The 16,462-nt window shown below is 40.5% G+C and overlaps 1 protein-coding gene across 2 annotated transcripts in view; it reads left to right on the plus strand.

Moving 5' to 3' along the window:
• The window catches only part of LOC110021566 (anaphase-promoting complex subunit 2), a 64,561-nt gene that overhangs the window by 43,697 nt on the left and 4,402 nt on the right, over positions 1–16,462 (plus strand). The window contains exons 11-13 of one of the 2 annotated variants that reach the window (XM_020720104.1): positions 14,206–14,325; positions 14,455–14,543; positions 14,613–14,694. In XM_020720104.1, coding sequence (XP_020575763.1) covers positions 14,206–14,325; positions 14,455–14,543; positions 14,613–14,694 — 291 coding nt within the window. The remainder of the gene's footprint in view (positions 1–14,205; positions 14,326–14,454; positions 14,544–14,612; positions 14,695–16,462) is intronic. The other variant, XM_020720105.1, reaches the window with a different exon arrangement.

Genomic DNA, 16,462 nt, shown 5'->3' on the forward strand with positions numbered 1-16,462 from the left:
ATGCCGAGGATGAGGCTCGAGCCCGACTGCGATGGCTTAAGCATGAGGGTTTAAGTGAAGTCTACATTAAGGAGTTTACAAGCTTGATTCTTTAAATCCCCGATATGTCAGACAATGATGCTCTCTTCAACTACATTGGGCAAAGGCCGAGCTTAGGAGGCGAGGAGTGCAAGATCTTGCCACTGCCATCGCGGCTGCTAAAAGCTTTACTAATTATTCAAAGGAGTCTAGAATGCTTGAAGATAAGAAGAGTTGTAATGTCAAAGGTGGGGATGACAAGGGCAAACACGAGGAGAAACGTTTCTTATCTTTAGGCTGGGGGCAAATTGACATGGAGGCAAACTAATATGACTTGTTGTTAGTCTTCCCCTTTACTTGCTGCATGACACCCCTCTCCCATAACACCAAGGAGAAACCAAGGTTTTCCAAGACGGGGGGCAAACTGAGGAGGTAGTTTCAAAGGTGCAAAGGAAGCCACAATGCCCTCATTCCGAGTTTAAGTGGGGGAGAGTTTCATGCCCTGCCATTTTCAAGGAAATGTCAAGACAAGCATGGAAAGGAAAACTCTATAAGAGGCTTGCATGACAAGAACCTTTTAGAGCCAAGAAGGTGGAAGAGAGTTCCACACAATTCTAGAAACTTCTACCCAATTCCAGATGTCAAAGGAAGGCAATACTTCATGAAGGATCCAAGGATGGAGCATGAAGAGTTTAAGAAGAATCTAGAAGGATCTAGGAATATGTATTTATGTAAGATAAGAATTGTATGGAATAAGTAAGAATTGTATGGAATAATCTAGAAAGTAGGGAATTCTAGAATATTCTCATGGCTTGGAGGGGGATTATAAATAGAGGTCTCTTCTCTCATTTGTAATCACCTAAGTATTCAATCAAAGCTTCCAAGTATTCAAGTGCGAAGTGTTCCTTTCTCTCTACTCTTCTTCTCTAGAGTGTTTGGTGCTCACAAGTCAAAGCGTTGTGAGGATTAGACTGATTTAGTGCTAAAGAAGAGCGCTAAAGCCGCACAGGTGACTAGAGCAAAGTTAGTCCGTGACAATAGGCCCTGATTCTAGAGAATTGAAGTTATTCTTTTAATTATTTTATTGTAGAATGATATGCTACTATTTTGGCATTAAAAAACTTTACTATTATGAAAACTTTTAATCAAAGTAACATCCTTGTAGAGAAATTGAGGTTATTGAAAAGGCAAAATGGTTTGCGTGCCTACAAAGTCTTCATACAAAGTTAAGCAGACCATCACCATATTTAGTAAGTGATCGATCATGAAAAGAGGATGCTTGAGACCAGTTTTCCATGAGACGATTTTTTTTTTAAATTAAATTTTTTGTAATTCCTGACCTTACTTTAATTAGATATGGTGTCAAGATTTTCTGTAGATGCAAGCTCTCATAGTTAATTGCCTTCACACTTGTGGGAGAATACAATTGACTAAGGAGGCTGTTAAGGATTAATTTTAGATTTAATATTTAAAAGTGAATTTAATTGTGGGAATAATTGGATGGAATAGAAATAGACCTGCTCAAGATAGTTGGATGGATAGAAGTAGACCTGTTCAAGAGCACATGGTTTTGTCGTCTCAGGCATCCATTGAACCTAATCAAGCAATGTTAGACTATCTTTCGTCGTAGCGTCAAGAGGGTCATACTACTAACCATGTGCTACCAATTATTCTGTATCTCGAACAATGCAAGGTGAGAATGTACGTCTGAAAGGCACGTTTTCAAGGTTGTTGCCAACTAATTTACCTGTGGATGGTTGGCCTACTAGTTTTTCATTGAATAGTTCAGAAGCGAGCAGTTACAGTTTAGAGGAAATTACTTGGCAAGAGCTCATAGATATGACATGATAATCATTTATTTTTGAGTTACATATTGACTTGACAAAACATGTCTAAGACACTTATTTCTTTGGCTCGCATGATTTTTAGTTAGTTGATTTCATTTTTCTTAGTACTTGTTAGCATAGTTGATGGCTTACGATAGGTTGGGTTGGGACTTAGTTCTTTTGAAAAACTGATATCAATTGAGATATGACTTACATATGTTGGAAGGCCCAAATTAACTGGCATGGAGCTTAATTCTTTTAGAAGGTTTGAGTTTTTATTTAACAAGTTTATATTGGATATGTGTTGACTCAGATTAGCTGGATGTATCTTTCATCCATTGGAAGGCTCGTCAGCGTGACTTAAACCTCCAAGAAGTGGAAAGCCAAATGATGGTCTTATGACCTTGCCATATAGGCAATGGTGATCATTTGATGTAATTTAAAGGGTTGCTGGCTTTTTATTGGATTGATAATTAGGATGGGAATTACATATATTGGAAGGTCTATTTAGAAAATTGCAAAAAATTGATGAGAAAGAGGGCTAAACTCTTTAAGAAATTCAACTTGATACGAAATAGCCATATGATTCGTGGGGAGCTTTAAAATAAGTAGAAAATAGGATGAAATTGAGAAGATACCGATATATGCTAAAACTGCTAGCACGAATCTCGAAGCAATCAAATAGCTAAGGACAACAATCAGGAAATCAAAGCGACAGGCCGAGGGAGCACGATCTGAACTAATCGTCCGACGATTGACATCTCCATCGAGTCTGTAGACCCACACTTTCAAGAGATTAAATCGACGGACCGCGTTTACGGTCGCAAGCTTCTCTCAGGGGCGCTCGAGCACAACTAATCGATTGTCCGACTTTGCATTAGTGGGAGCACAACTAATCGATCGTTGTATTAAACTTAAATGACAACACAAAGCTTGCATTAAATTAGCGCATTAACTGTATTAATGGTGGTTTTCATAATCGTTCTCTCCTTTTGATAATTAAGGGTGTTTTTCATAATTGCTCTCTTTTTTCTGTAATCGTACAAAGAGACATTCTATACATAGAAGTCCAATGGTGAACAAAGAGACGTTCCCTTTCCTCCCTACCGACTCCTCTCAAGAATTCTTTGTCGGCGCTTCTCTCTCCTTCTCTCGGATCCAGCTCTTGAGGCGTGCTTTATTTGAAGGTCAATTTAGGATTCAACATCTTAAAAAGTGGTGCATGGAGCATGGACATGCCACAGGGATGTGATACCCATGGAATTTAAGAGAAACAGTGAGGCAAGGCATCCAGGAAGAAGTCCAGGTGCTGCAAGCGCAGATAATGGACCAGTTCGAGGCTCTTCAAGCGGCCATAACTCAGAGAAACATTCAATCACCACTCTCGGAAGGAGAATCTCTGGGAACTCGCCCTCAGAAGGTCCCTCGCAAAGATCTGCCTGCACCTAATGGTTAGTTTGGTGATCGACTGAACAAAGAGCAGCGAGACTCCGAGCTCGTCGATAGTGCGACATCTATGTCGATGATTAAGCTCTGGGTGAATCGAGTAGGAGCTCCCACTCGGCCGACTGCAGGTCTTCTCGATGAATTCTAGAGACTATACTCCCGACGAAGTTAAAGATTCCTTATCTGGATCCTTACTAGGGGAAGAGCGACCCAACAAACCTCTTGGCTTCCTTCGAATTGTTGGTTGGAGTTTTGCATATTGATGTTTCTATGAAGTGTCAACTCTTCCTGACCACGCTAAAGGAGGCCACGCTTTGGTGGTTCAACAGTCTATCGGATGGGATCATCCCATCCTTCTACGAATTCAAAAAACTCTTTTTGGTGCACTTCATCAATGTGCAAAAGCCAAGAAAGGATACTGAGACCCTTCTCTAGATCCGACATGGAGAGAACGAAAGGCTATGGGCCTACATCACTCGCTTCCAGAAGGAAATATTAGATGTAAAATACTTGAAGCCTCTCATCGCCCGGATCACTAGAAGCAGGGAATCCACAACCAACGATTCAAGTATGAGCTAAACTTGCTCAAACCAAGATCTCGCCAAAGTCTTGAAGCTAGCTAACAACCATATCGCCGCAAAGGAGGACCTTTTGGACTCCTCAGGAACCTAACTAGAGTCATTCGACTACTGACACAGAAGTGGAAGGACCGGAACGACGAGAAAAGGCAAAAGAGTGGTTGGGCCCCTGATGGTCAACAGAACAACAACCTCTGATCCCGGGATGATCGAGGGAGTAACTGTAGCAGCAGGGTTCAGAGGCATCACACTGACTAGTGGTCAACCCACTCTTTGAGCAATCTCACGTATATCGGTAAATACTGGATTCGACACCCTTGGATATGTCAATGGCCAAGCTGGTCCAAACCATCCAAAATAAGGACTACTTCAAAAAGGCCTCTTCGTTGAAAGCTAAGCCGGCCCTCACAACCCAAACAAATATTGTGCCCATCACTGAGACTATGGGCACGACACGGAGGAGTGTCTCCATCTCTAGAAGTTTGTAGAGCTCACTCAGGTTGAAAAATTGAAGGAATTCGTCAATATCGGCGGACACACGTGGCGACAGGGGAAGACTCCAGCGGAGAAGCCCATGGACGGATCCGTCCGGGCTCGCGAGAACTACTTTGCTGGGATCATCTCAGCTATCTTCGGGGCAGCGGAGAGTCGTCTCGACAGTCCACATTGAAGAGGCACAGATCAAGGGAGGTACGCTCTTTCGCCCCAACTTACAATGTCATTTTCGACCGATCATTGCTGAACAGTTACCAAACAGTGATTTCAACTTACCATGTGGCCTTAAAATTTCTCGGAGATGGAGAAATAATTACTGTTTGAAGGAACCTCGAGCAATTAAGCTACTACCTTCAAGCGGTCACCAATGTCAACCACTAGCCGCTCTACATCCAAATGCAGAGAGATGGGGGTTTCGAGACTAGTGAGACCGTTCTTCAGCTGCCTGCAACCGATGAGGAAGGGCTTGGTAAGGCCTTTCTAATTAGTGAGAATTTTGATGCAAGACACAGGGACCTATTGATCCAGTCTCTTCGCATGCATCGGGACGCTTTTGCATGGATAACCGTTGAGATGACCAAAAATCTGATTGATGTCACATACCATTAGCCTGTTCTCTCGACCTGTACAACAAAGCTTCCGTTGACGGCAAGTACTATGGCTGAGCCAATCACAACGAATGTCTAGAAGCTGAAAGAGGCGAGATACATCCGGGAGGCATAGTATTCCACCTAACTCTCGAACGTGGTGATGGTTCGAAAGTCCAGTGACAAATCTAGAATGTGCGTCGACTTCACCAACCTTAAAGCTATCCAAATGACACATTTCCCTTATCAAGAATCGACACGGTGGACACAATGGCCGGCTACCCCGTAATGAGTTTTTGTGACACATTCTCATGCTACCATCAAATAAAGATGCATTTGACCTATGCAGAAAAGACTGTTTTTATTACTGCTCAAGGAATTTTTTATTTTGATGTAATGCCTTTCAAACTAAAAAATATTGTGGCGACCTATGAGAACCTTATGGATTTAATTTTTTCGAATCAGAAAGTAAGAAATGTTGAGGTATATGTGGTTGATGTCTTAGTTAAAAGTAAATCAATCGAATAACATATAGAAGACCTAGAAGAAACATTCAAAAGCCTTAATAAGTTTAACATGAAGTTTAACCTTTAAAAATGCACATTCGGAACATCGACTGTCAAATTCCTTGATTTTTTACTAACAGTTGATGGTTTAAAGTCCAATCCAGAGAAAATTCAGGCGATGCTAGACATGCCCTCCGCTCGAAACGCAAAGGAGGTCTAGAGACTGGTTGATCGAGTAGTAGGACTCAGTTGTTTCATTTTTAAATCTATCGATAAATGTGCGACATTCTTCAAAGCGTTAAGGAATAGCCAACTGCGAGTCGACATTCAAAAGCCTAAAGGGCTCATTACCGTCACCACTACTACTCCAATGTCCAAAACCCGCAGAGGAACTGTCACTGCATCTCGAGGTAGGACCGAAAGTGGTCAGCTCAATGCTGGTCCGGGATGATGCCTAGAAGCAATTTCTGGTGTACTGTACCAGTTGAGCACTCTGAGGCGTCGAAACCAGATATCCTATTATGGAAAAATTGACATTTGCATTAATTATTTCCTCTCGCAAGCTAAGGCCTTATTTTAAGATGCACCTGATTCAAGTTGTTACTGATCACCCCTTGAAGTCTGTACTCAATCAGCCAATGCATTCCGATCGACTGTTAAAATGGGCGGTGGAACTCAATGAATATAACATCAAGTATGTCCCTCGGACGACTATCAAAGTGCAGGCGATCGACAACTTCTTGGCGGACTTCTCCGAGGTAAAGAAGCGTGACTAAGAAAGCCGCACCAGCGACGGGACGTGGATACTGCATGTCGATGGATCGTCCAAGCAAGCGATTGTCAGACTGGAATTGGCGTTGAGTAGCCCATTCAGAGAACATGTCTACCAATCAATTTTATTAGAGTTCGAAGTTACAAATAACCAGACAGAGTGCGATGCCCTGATCGTCGAGTTTCGCTAGGCTTATGAAGTAGGCGCATGGGATTTGCTGGTGAGGTCAGACTTCCTGTTTGTTGTCAAGCAAACCAACGGATGGTTCGAGATTCAAAATGAACTGTTGGCTAAGTACCTCACCAAGACGCAGATGGAAATAGGAAGGTTCAAAAACTTCCTGATAGAGCACGTGGGCCGCGAGAAAAACCTCGTCGTCTACATTCTATCCAAACTCATTTGTTTGGGTGGGCCCCACAGAGACTCACTTGACCCGCAATCGAGGAACCATAAACGATGGAAGTAATTGTCGAAGGAACAAAAAGCTGGATGAATCTATACATCTTCTACCTAGAGACAGGAAAAGTACCGGAAGATGTCACAGATCCGAGATGCTTCAAAATTATGGCAGCCTTGTACCTGATGATAGAAGGAAAGCTCTTCAGGCGATCAGTAACCTCTTTATACCTGAGGTAAGTAAGGATGAAGCGCTAGACGTTCTCCGGGAGGTACACTACGGGGAATGCAGGAGCCACTCCAGAGGAAAAATCCGCTTATCATGTACAACAGTAAGCCTACTTCTGGCCGACTCTCCTCAAGGATGTCGAAAATTTTTTAAGGAAATGCGAGCAGTGTCAAAAGTACGCGACCCTGCATCACGAGCCGACACGCAAGCTCCCTTGGACAAATGGGCAAGTTGAAGCACCCAAGAAGATAATTTTGAACTTGTTAAGGGAGAAAGTCTAAGGAGCCAAGGGACTTGGGTGGATCTACTACGTTTGTGCTTTAGGCGATTCGGACGGCGTCGTTAGCGTCGACCAGCCAAACGCCCTTCATGCTGACTCATGGAATGTAGGCAGTGTTACCAGTTGAGTACAACCATCATAACCGAAGTTTCGTCATGGCCGTGTCATTCACAAAGGAGAACCTGGCCGAATGGGAAGAAACAAACATCAAAGGTACAATATTGGCCCTTGATCAAGCGGAAGAAAAGCGAACCGAGTTGGCCCTTTGTCAGGAAGAGGTCAAAAGATGGGCGGCTCGGTACTTCAACAAACACATTTGAGAGAAAGTGTTTTCCCCAGGGAACTTAATTCTGTAGAAAGTCAACCTGACCACCCAAGGACAGTCAGTCTGCTAGTTGGGCCCTCGGACTTAGAGCGGAGTTGACTTGAAGAATTTTTTTCCTTGAAATATTTTATGTAAACATAAAAGGATGTATCGTCACCAATTTGTAAATTTTATAAATAATAATTCTCTAATTTTGTTCGCATAATGCACAAGCCCATTCAACACTCGGGGAACTCCTCTTGGTCGGATCGCAACCAACTTCTTGATTTGAACCCTGGATTCCAGCAAGATTAGAGTAGGACGATCCGTCGTTAACATTTCTTATATCTGAATTGCTTGAGCGAGAAAGGAAAACTATGCAATGCAAACATATTGATCACACGACCAACAAACTAAGAAAAGAATCTATAACCAAAAAATACGGACCAGTTTATTCATCTTGGTCGAAAGGTATAAAACTTCCAGGTAACAATAAACGCAAAAGGTACATCTGTTACAATACTTTTTAATGAGAAACACAGCCTCAGAATAATCAAAGGCTCTTTGTCAAAACTTGCCCTCAATTCCTCGTTGCTCTCATCAAGAGCACTCATTCTCCTCACCCTCCGTTTCCTCGCATACTCTTTACAAGGAAGAGTTAAAGTTGCGAAGGTAACGGGGGAAGGGAGATGCCCCTTCACATTCGAACGTTCGCCAAAGGGTCGACCTGGGGCATCGGGCAACAGCTGTCGAATAGATGGGACGCCCTTTGAAGTAGCTGACAATATGCTACCGTTAGGCACCATATCCGCTCGTGGAGAGGATTTTCCATTTCTTCACATTCTTCCTCGCGAAACCTGGAAGCAAAAGAGAAAGTGGAAACTGGTACATGCCGTCTGAAAGCTTGCAGATTCGACTTCTACCCATCAGCTCCTCAGATTCGACCGAGCTTCTAGCGGCTGCCACGAACAGACATATTTCATTCCCTAGGAACATATTGCTGGCGCAACACATCCCCTTGGGATCATACACCCGTTCGCAAGTTGGAATGATCTCAGTAGTCAACCTAGTCTGGGTTCGTGTTCGACACTCGACTCAATGCAAACCCCCTCTTTCGACACATGATTCAAAGAAAAAGAAAGTCAATACATGACCCATGCAAGGCCCTTCACTCTTATTGGAAGAAGGCCTGCGCTATTGGTCCCTCGCCGAGCAGTCCATGCTCCCATTGTTATCCTCCAACTGTTGGCCATTGATTTTGTCGCAATCTGTCGCTCGAAGCTTCCTCCTTTCTGCTTCGTCGGCTCGCGCCCCTTTTTTATCTGTCCCCCCCCCCCCCCCCCCCCCTCTTTTCTCTTTTTATAGGAGAAAATGTGTCAATGATCCGAAACAATGGCTCCTGACAAAAGCTTGCTTGGAACCTACCGTGAAAAGGACAACTTGATACAATGACGGGATAGGCCAGTGGCGGATTTCCCAAACTGGAAAGAGAAAGGGAATTCACATCACCATCAATGCAGCCTTTAATACCGACCCACCGGGGTCACGTGATGTGGCGACGCCATGAACCCCGTTGAAAATGGCAATCACCGTTTCTCAACGAGCGGGGAACTCTACCCGACCAAGGGTGCTGCAGGAGTCTTCTGACTACTAATTTTAGGCTCTTGGATTGCAGGTACGTCGAATGGAAGAATAACTAATAAAACTAATGTATATGTGCCCATAAGTACACAATGACGCGTGCGATCCTAACGGTTGATTATGACGAATCAATTAATTGCTTGCACCACCTTTACAAAAGAGCATGTGCAAATCATCTCGGAAATAAGTCTCCAAGGGTGACCCTAGCAAGTGATGACACAACCGCACTTAGCAAAAGGAACAAACCTGACCAAGGCAAGGGCGCAATCGATTGAATGGGGCAAGGGTCGGTGATAACTTAGGTCCCCTATGCCAACCAATTAGTCAACATGCATTAATCGATCACTATGAAAAAGTGTTTGGGAGCACGATTCAACTCGCAGTCGACAATCTAAGTCAGAAAGAAGTCCTGAAGAATTAAGAGTCGACCAAGAGGAACGTGATATCCAAAGTTTGGGGTTTAGCTTTGGAGGCAATCAAGCACATGCCAACAACAAGATCCGCGGTGGGTCCTAAAGGTTTCCTCAAATACGAGTCTCTCCGGAGGCGACAACTTGATTGAACGAGATTAACGTATTATCTCAGTCGGTCGCGCGGCTAGCGCGACACCAACTCACAAGATGAGCTCGCAATAAATCAAATTGTAATCAATCCAAATCAAAGAAAAATACTAGGTTCTCATATATCCCAAAAGATATACAAATATCTTTCTTTTGATTCATTAATTTTTTTTAAGTCCTTTTTTGCATCAGAGCGCTAGCGAGAGGCCGATCCATCATCGTCGCCCAAACCGTCCTCTTCAGAAGACTCTTCAAACTTGTCCGGAATCAGAGTGGAGAACTCATATGGATTATAAAATTTGGGGTCAATGAGGCCATAATGGATAAACCTCTTAACAACAAACTCCACCCCACTTCTGAGCTGTCCTGCTTGTTCTTCCTCGACACAGACGAAGCAATTTTCTTTTTCAACTCCTTGATCTCTCCCTCCAGAGCTTGTATAGTCGCAAGAGACTCTTCATGGCTCTTGAGAGCATTGTCAGATTTAAGTTTCAGGAGGTTCCCACCGTCACACATTTTCCCCAGTTTCGCTTGCAGTGAGGCAGCTTTCTTTCGAGCCACGTCCAATGGTCTCACCGACTTGGCTAAGGCCAGCCCCTGAAAATAAGAGGTTCGTGCCGCCATCAGGTTAAACCGGTCCACACTTGCACCAAGCTCTCGGCAGCTAAGACCCTCTAAAGTCTTATCGAACCCCTCAGACCACAACAAACTGAGCAGAAGTGAGGGTGGCCTTTGTTCTTGGCAGTGTGAGGAAACCAATCAGCGTGTCCAAGAGACTGAACCACTTAACAACATCAGACCACATCCACTTGTCTCCCCCGCGTACCGGATGCCACTCAGAAGCCTCCCTGCTCCTCTATAATCCACCAACTCTTTTCCTCGGCAGCGAATAATTTTTTCTTCTAGAGGTGTTGTTTTGATACCCAAAGACGAGGTCGCTTCTTCCGATGACGATGCAGGTGAGGTTGAGGAAACAGGGTGTGAAACCCTCAGCCATTGGAGCCCTCAAATTGTTTGAGGATCGCTGACAACAAGGAACGCCATGCCAAGCCCACAACCCTATATTTTGGGCTCACCGGGCGCGGAACCCAAAGGGAAGTCAATTACAAATCAATTCTCTTAATTTATGTGTCACTGGTTGTTTAATAATTTCTCTGTCATTATCTTATTTGCCACTATCAAAGAGCAATAAAATTCGGGAAATTAATATGTATACGCCAAAACTGCTAACACGAATCTTAAAACAATCAGGCGGCTGATACACCTAAAATATATAGTATTTTTAGACACATTTTTATACCTATTTTTGAGATATTGCGCTTTAATGGAAGGTATTTGTGTGTTTTTCTTTTAGTTATAAGTAAAAAGGTGAAAATGCTTAAAAGAGTGAAAAATGATCAAATTTGGAGCAAATAGTTGAAAATTGTGCTAAAGTGTTTTGTCGCCTAAGCGCCGATTAAACAAAGAAGTTCGCGCCTAAGCGCCAGAGACAGTTATTTGGCGGTTTTCTTCATTTGGCCGAATTTTGAAGAGGTATTTGAGGCACCTATTGGGTTAAGAGGGTTGTTTTGATCACTGAAAACGAAAATATTATTAAAAGACTTGTGAAAAAAGACATCCTTTGGAGGATTCATCGAATGTGGACACATTTTGAAGAGTTTTCAAGACACCATTTGGAGATTTATAAAAGGACGTTTTTACATTTGAAGTTGGTGCTTGAAGAGGGAGAGAGTGCTGGAGTTTTGAGAAGTAGATCGTGGAGAATCTTGTGGAGAGATTCAAGCACCACAAAATTTACTTTTTTCTTTTGTTTTTAGTTTTATTTCGAGAGTTGAGTGTTGTAAAAGAAAAAAGATTCAAAGGAACTTCAAGAGTTTGGTGGAAGATTTGAGATAAATTTTTATCTTTTGTTTTAAGTTATATTTGGTTTTAATCGAAACTTCTTGTTGGTTTGACAATAATTTTTACTTTTAAACTAAAATGGTTTTGTTTTCTCCATGAATTATGAGTAGTTTTTTTATCTTTCTCTTTAAAATGATAAGTAATTAAAGTTTGGATCGAAGTTGTGGAGAGTATTGATCTTTAATGTTGAAAGAAGTTGTGATGATTTAAATTCATGAACTTCATTTACTTCTTGATTTGACCAATCCAGATGTTAAAATTTGTTGTGAAAACATCTAAGAACTTCATTTACTCCATGACATCCTTGGTCCTTTTCCTCCATCTAAAGGCCAACGTAAGTTCCTTATAGAGACGCTTGACTACTTTTCTAGGTGGATCAAAGCTAAACCTCTCGCTTAGATCACTGCTGAAATGGTGTGAAACTCCATCACTTCAGGGCATTGATTTGTGTTTTGCTTCGGTCCATCACCCCTGGACAAATGGGCAAGCTGAAGCACCCAACAAGATAATTTTGAACTTGTTAAGGGAGAAAGTCTAAGGAGCCAAGGGAACTGGGTGGATCTACTACGTTTGTGCCTTAGGCGATTCGGACGGCGTCGTTAACGGCGACCAACCAAACGCCCTTCATGCTAACTCATGGAATGTAGGCAGTGTTACCAGTTGAGTACAACCATCATAATCGAAGTTTCGTCATGGCCGTGCCATTCGCAAAGGAGAACCTGGCCGAATAGGAAGAAACAAACATCAAAGGTACAATATTGGCCCTTGATCAAGCGGAAGAAAAGCGAACCGAGTTGGCCCTTTGACAGGAAGAGGTCAAAAGATGGGCGGCTCGGTACTTCAACAAACACATTCGATTTCCCCAGGGAACTTAATTCTGTAGAAAGTCGACCTGACCACCCAAGGACAGTCAGTCTGCTAGTTGGGCCCTTGGAGTTGACTTGAAGAGTTTTTTTCCTTGAAAATATTTTATGTAAACATAAAAGGATGTATCGTCACCAATTTGTAAATTTAGTGGGTATATTATAAATAATAATTCTCTAATTTTGTTCGCATAATGCACAGGCCCATCCAACACTCGGGGAACTCCTCTTGGTCGGATCGCAACCAACTTCTCGATTTGAACCCTGGATTCTAGCAGCATTAGAGTAGGACGATCCATCGTTAACGTTTGTTATATCTGAATTGCTTGAGCGAGAAAGGAAAACTATGCAATGCAAACATATTGATCACACGACCAACAAACTTTAAATTAACATCTCTAGTAAGGGTAAATAATATAATTGCTCCTATTTCACACAACACAATTTGCATACTTCCACGACAGAATTCCTATACTTATTACTGATTCATGATAAGGAGAAAGATATTTTTCAAATTTAGTATTTTTCTTTTACATAAACTCAAGTTATCTTTTAAAATTGTTATTGTTCTGTCAATAAATCAAAACTATCAAATAGATTTGAATTTTAATACTGCAAAAATATTTATAGTTTAAGTAATTGTATTTTTAGAATATAAAATTGTTGTTCAAAAGTGCATATTGCGTATTCTCCCTGTGGGTTCGATATTCAGGTCTTAATCAAAAAGTCTCATATTACTTGATAACGATATTTATGTCCCAATATATATAAGTTGAAAAGTTAAATTCTTATTTTCTTCAAGATCAAATTTTTGGCAATGTTGTAAAATAAAGAAATATAAGTAAAGAAATATAAGTGAGAAATATAAGTGAAAATTATAATTAAAGTCACTGTTATACTGTTGCATATAGACAGGAATGGGATCAACGGCTAAGGACAACATCCGAGAAATCAAAACGACAGGTTGAGGGATCACGATCTGAACCAATCGTCCTACGATTGACCGCTCCATTGGGTCAGCAGACCCACACTATCGAAAGATTCAATTGACGGACCGCGCTTACGGTCTCAACTACCCAAGTTTCTTCTAGGGGCGCTCAATCACAAGTAGTCAATCGATTAGCTTTTCCTCAGCAGGAACGATTGTCATGTAACCGGTCAACCTAGTTGACCAAACTAAATGTATCGATCTGCTCATGACTGTTGTATTAAACTTAAATGAGAACAAGAATCTTGTATTAAATTAGCGCATTGATTGTATTTAGGTAATCACTCTCGCATTCTGGTAATTAAAGGCGATTTCTATAATCGCTTCCTTTTTATGATTGTACGAAGAAGCCTTTTATAACCTTTTAAAAAAAGGGAATCCACCCCCCCCCCCCCAACTCTTCTCATAATAATTCTTTGTTGGTCCCCCTCTCTCTCTCCTACTCTCCTCCTGGCTCCAACTCTCGAGGCTTGTTTTAGTTGAAGGACAATTTAGGTTTTAAGAATACCATTTAGTGAATTTTGAGGCTATTGATATCAAATTCGTAAGATCTCAAGGCAAGAAAATTAAGGATTCAAGAATTCTATTAGGCTTTCTTATCCTTATTACATTTCAAATGAATTTAAAAATTTTAAATAGATAAAAAGAAACTGAATACGTCTAAACTGATGGCACTGCATTAAGTCTTTAAATTGTAGTATTATAAGTATATTTTATATTGATATATTTTAAACTGAAAGTAGGCTTGTTTGTTCTCATGAATAATGAGTTGTGGATTTACTAGTTTCATTGGCCTGTTTGATCTTTTTTTCAGGAAGAATCGCTTCATCTTCCTTTGCCTGTAGAACAAATTCTTTCAGATTATGCCGAGAAGTTTCACGAAATCAAAGCTCCTCGTAAGCTATTATGGAAGAAATATCTTGGTACCGTAAAGGTTAGTCATTATGGCACTTTTTATGATCGGTCCAATTCCAGAAAACATTTCCCTGCTGAACAATTAATGCCTTTTTGGTAACATGTCAATCATTTCCTTTCTTGACCTCATACATTTCTGCAAATTTAGCTAGAATTGCAGTTTGATGATCGAAATGTGGAATTCAGCGTCACTCCATTACATGCAGCAATTATCATGCAATTTCAGGAGAAAACTAGGTAAGCAATTTGAAATACTGGATGTGGCATTTTTGTTAATCCTCTTTTAACATAATTAATTTTTTGCAGCTGGGTTTCTGAAAGCCTCGCGGCTGCTGTTGGGTTACCTGTGGATGTTCTCAACAGAAGAATGAGTTTTTGGATAGGTAAGGTATGGCTGTTAAGTACTTCTGAAGCTAGCATACGCACTCAGGTTTACCTACTTGTCTTATTCTTGGGGCATTTAAATACATGCCACCCAATTCTTATGTGTAACACTTAAGCTTTACCTTTTGCATTTATATCGCTCAAATTTTTAACATCGTATCAAAAATGCCATTATTACTTTCCATGCATAGTTAAGGTGGCATATATGTAAAAATTGAAGTTTAGATCTTAGATTTGTAAATCTTTCTTTATTTTTGGTTCTTGCTACAGTTCACTCCATTCTATGGTGGTGGAGACTTAGAACAACCCTAGCTTAAACTTGAATGTATTTGTTTTTAGGAAAATTCAAATACATACTACACAAAACTTATATATTTACACATCTAACACCTAAAATTTCATATTTACTTACATAACACTTAAATCTTTGACATCACATAAAATATCACTATCACTAACATTTTAAAAGTGAAATACACCTTTTCATGCTTAGATTTTTACTACCTATGTGTTATAAATATAAATGTCAAACTTTAGGTTTTAGATACATAAAAGCATAAGAATTGTGTGATATTTATGTAAATTTCTATTGTTTTTAAAATATTTGTATTCAATTTGAAACACGGAAACTCTGTGCCCCAAGGAAATGAATGATCCGGGTATACATTTAAATGCATTTGGAAGGTGCAAATTTCTCATAATTTTCCTGTTTACACTTTACTAAACCAGGATTTTTACCAAGGCTTGAACTTAACGTTTTAGCCACTACTACTTCTGGACAGATGCATTTCTTGTTTCTTCAAATCTTCTGTGCCTCGGTTTTTTTTTACATAGTTCTATGCTTTTTATTCTTTGGCATGTGGTCTGACCAACCAAGCTCAAAGTTTTAATTAGGATTAACACGTTTTTCGATCTAGCAGAAAGGAATTGTGTCTTGCTCTTATGGGGCACTTGGAGATGAGCTTTCTCCTACTGTTCTACAATTTTGCTTTATTTCGCTAAATGGATATTGAAGATTACAATCTACGTTGGACTTTGTATAAGCATAGTTATTAATTAGAAGTGTAATTTTTCCCCCTGATTGTTTACATGGGGTCATTTTAGTCTTAAAAGTCTATAAAGGTCCCAAATTAGGCCCCATATTTTTTCAATTGGGCCTAAAATAGTCCCTCGTGTAAGTTATTTCAGTCTATATTAAAAAATTATAGACTAAATTGATACCTTAATAAACTCTGAGACTAAAATGATCACATGTAAAATGTCTGGGGCCATTTTGACACTTAATTAGAATGTATTATTATCAACCTTTTCTTTGCTATCTTTATTGAGCGTCATCTGTATTGGCCGGTGTTTGAATCAGGTACATGTAAAAAGTCTTATTTATGGTGAGTTATTTATGGTGAGTTATATAAAGCTGTTATATAAAGCTTTTTTTTTTTTTTCAAACTTACCTATTATTTGTTCTGATTATTTTTTTATTTTGTTATTAACATCATTCTCACTATCCAAATGCAAAAAGGTTCATTTTCTGCTTTTGAGTGGTTGAAGTATTTGCGTAGGGGATTAAAAAATATTGGTTTAGTTTGATGAGGCTCAAGCTCACCAGTTGGTTATACCCGTGTTAACCCAAACAGCAATGGGAAACACAAATTTTATGGCTGAAATCAAATAAAGGTTAGTACACGGGAGTAGGAAATAACAAATGACACAACACAAGCTCAAACTCAAACTAGGGCTTAGGGCGAGGGAGGTGGTGCTGCGGTTTAAGGGTT

Source organism: Phalaenopsis equestris, unplaced genomic scaffold, assembly GCF_001263595.1.
Source record: "Phalaenopsis equestris unplaced genomic scaffold, ASM126359v1 Scaffold000135, whole genome shotgun sequence".
NCBI lineage: Eukaryota > Viridiplantae > Streptophyta > Magnoliopsida > Asparagales > Orchidaceae > Phalaenopsis > Phalaenopsis equestris.